This window comes from Hippopotamus amphibius, chromosome 3 (genome assembly GCF_030028045.1).
Source record: "Hippopotamus amphibius kiboko isolate mHipAmp2 chromosome 3, mHipAmp2.hap2, whole genome shotgun sequence".
NCBI classification, from domain to species: domain Eukaryota; kingdom Metazoa; phylum Chordata; class Mammalia; order Artiodactyla; family Hippopotamidae; genus Hippopotamus; species Hippopotamus amphibius.
The window spans coordinates 105,278,823-105,281,683 of NC_080188.1; the positions used below are offsets into that span (position 1 = coordinate 105,278,823).

Here is a 2,861-nt window from a genome sequence, read left to right on the forward strand (position 1 = left end):
TTGGTTTGGTTTGGTTTGGCCCACTTCCTTCTTAGAATTCTTCAATGGACCAGATATCCATCCAATGAAAGAGAAAGAAATTTACCAAATGCATGCTCCTGTGTATCCACAGAGTTGGATAACGCTTTCTCTATTCTACTTGAGAGAGGGATCCTTTTATTAAAGAAGTATTTATTTTATTTATTTATTTGGGCTGCACCATGTCTTAATTGTGACATGCGGGATCTTTTAGTTACAGCATGCGAACTTCTTAGCTGTAGTGTGTGGGCTTCTTAGTTGCGGCATGGATGTGGGATCTAGTTCTCTGACCAGGGATTGAAACTGGGCCCCCTGCATTGAGAGCATGGAGTCTTACCCACTGGACTACCAGGGAAGTCCTGAAAGAGGGATCTTTGAATCTCAACTCTGAGATTCAAAGACCCTGTTGGCTAGGCAATAGAATTGTCCAAATACACAGCTGTGTCTTCACAATGATCATGCCCTATGACAAACTTCTGGGTGCTTCTAAAGATTGGGGAAACCAAAGAAATAATTATATGTCCTTGCATAATAGACAAGACTTCAAAAAGAAAGGCAGGCACAAAAATACAGATATGTGTAAATCATATACATAGACGACGATAAAGTGAAGTAGACTCTAGAGCCAGACCCAGCTCTGCTATTGTATTGAGGTTACTTAGTATCTAGTCTTGTTCTTTCCAGATATAAGATGAAGGTAACGTGGGCATCTACTTCATAGAGTTGTGGTGAGGATGAAATTATGTGATGTGTGAAAGGACTGAAAATTTTGGCATATAGTTAGCATTCAGTTAATTCCTGGATGATGCCTTAGAGGAGTGGGATGGGAAGGGTGGGGGGGGAGTCGAGGGAGGGAGGGAATATGGGAATATGTGTATAAAAACAGATGATTGAACCTGGTGTATCCCCAAAAAATATAATAAATAAATAAATAAAATGGAAAAAAAATTAAAAAAACATAAAACCCACTGAAAAAATTATTATTCACTGTTTTTTTCTAATATTGCTCACCCTCTGCTCCAAATATTTCACTATCTCTGTGTGTGTGTGTGTGTGTGTGTGTGTGTGTGTGTGTGTGTGTTATATTCTGGGACTCCTGGTCTTTCATTTTTCTTTTTGTGCCTATCTGCAATGAGAGTTAATGTTTATTTATCTGCTTTGTTTTGGAAAGAAGGAGGGAAACTCAAAACTGCTCATTTTTACTAATTAATTAGGCAGGTAATTGCACAAATCAGATCAAATATTTGGTACCATGTGATAAATAACCGCAGAGCACCACGGTCTTTGGAGAAGCAGAGTTTGCCATCCCTAAGATACTAACATCTCCTATTTTGACTGGTTTCCTGGAGAGGACATATGACCATCACCTTCACCAAAGTCATTTGAGTTACCCCATGGGTCACTGAATCTAATTATTGGAAGGATTTTTAAGAATCACCCGAAACAATAAACCAAATCCAGGCACACATAAAATTGAAAAGATGGATAAAGAAAACCACTCAATGGTGACTGAGTTTATCTTTATGGGCATCACTCAAGATCCTCAGCTGCAGATCATCTTCTTCGTGGTCTTACTCTTGGTCTACCTGATCAATATAGTGGGGAATGTTGGGATGATTATCCTGATCATAAGAGATCTTCAGCTTCACACACCCATGTATTTCTTCCTCTGCAACCTCTCTTTTGTCGACCTGGGCTACTCCTCAGCCATTGCCCCCAGGATGCTCACTGACTTCCTAAAAAAGCACAAAGTGATCTCCTTCTCCAGCTGTGCCACCCAGTTTGCTTTCTTCGTAGGTTTTGTGGATGCTGAGTGCTATATCCTGGCTGCCATGGCCTATGACCGCTTTGCGGCCATCTGTCGACCCCTCCACTATAGCACTTTCATGTCCAAGTGAGTCTGCTTGGCTCTCATGCTGGGTTCTTACCTGGTCGGCCTGGTGAGCTTAGTCGCCCACACTTCCTTCACCTTCAGTTTGAGTTACTGTGCTTCCAACCTCATCAACCACTTCTTCTGTGAAATCCCACCGCTCTTAGCCCTCTCTTGCTCAGACACCTCCATCAGCGAGATCTTGCTCTTCAGTCTGTGTGGCTTCATTGAATTCAGCACCATCCTCATCATCTTTATCTCCTATGTCTTCATCCTCGTGGCAATTATCAGAATGCGCTCAGCCGAAGGCCGCCTGAAAGCTTCCTCCACCTGTGGGTCTCACCTCATGGATGTCACGCTTTTCTATGGCACAGTTATGTTTATGTACCTGAGGCCGACATCCAGCTACTCCCTGGATCAAGACAAGTGGGCCTCTGTGTTCTACACTATTATCATCCCCACGCTGAATCCCTTGATCTACAGTTTACAGAACAAGGATGTGAAGGCTGCTTTCAAAAAACTAATTGGAAAAAAACCTCAATAATAACAAAAAAAAAATCCGTTATTACCACAGGTAAATGATCGTGGCAGAGGGATGGTGGAAGAAGATAGAAAATGCAAATAACTTTCCAATAAACATTACTCAAGTTACTAACTACTTGCTGAATCAATCTTTTTTTTTTAAATAAATTTATTTATTTTATTTATTTTTTGGCTGCGTTGGGTCTTCGTTGCTGCACACGGACTTTCTCTAGTTGCTTCGAGCGGGGGCTACTCTTCATTGTGATGTGCAGGCTCCTCATTGTAGTGGCTTCTCTTGTTGTGGAACACGGGCTCTAGGTGTGTGGGCTTCAATAGTTGCGGCACATGGGCTCAATAGTTGTAGCTCACAGGCTCTAGAGCACAGGCTCAATAGTTGTGGTGCATGGGCTTAGTTGCTCCGTGGCATGTGGAATCTTCCCAGAGCAGGGCT

The 2,861-nt window shown here is 42.2% G+C and overlaps 1 protein-coding gene across 1 annotated transcript; it reads left to right on the forward strand.

The window, feature by feature from the left end:
- Positions 1-1,499: 1,499 nt before the first annotated feature.
- Positions 1,500-2,432, forward strand: LOC130850431 (olfactory receptor 1019). The gene is given in 1 exon segment (XM_057729982.1): positions 1,500-2,432. A coding segment is annotated over 1 exon segment (933 nt).
- The last annotated feature ends 429 nt before the right edge of the window (positions 2,433-2,861 follow it).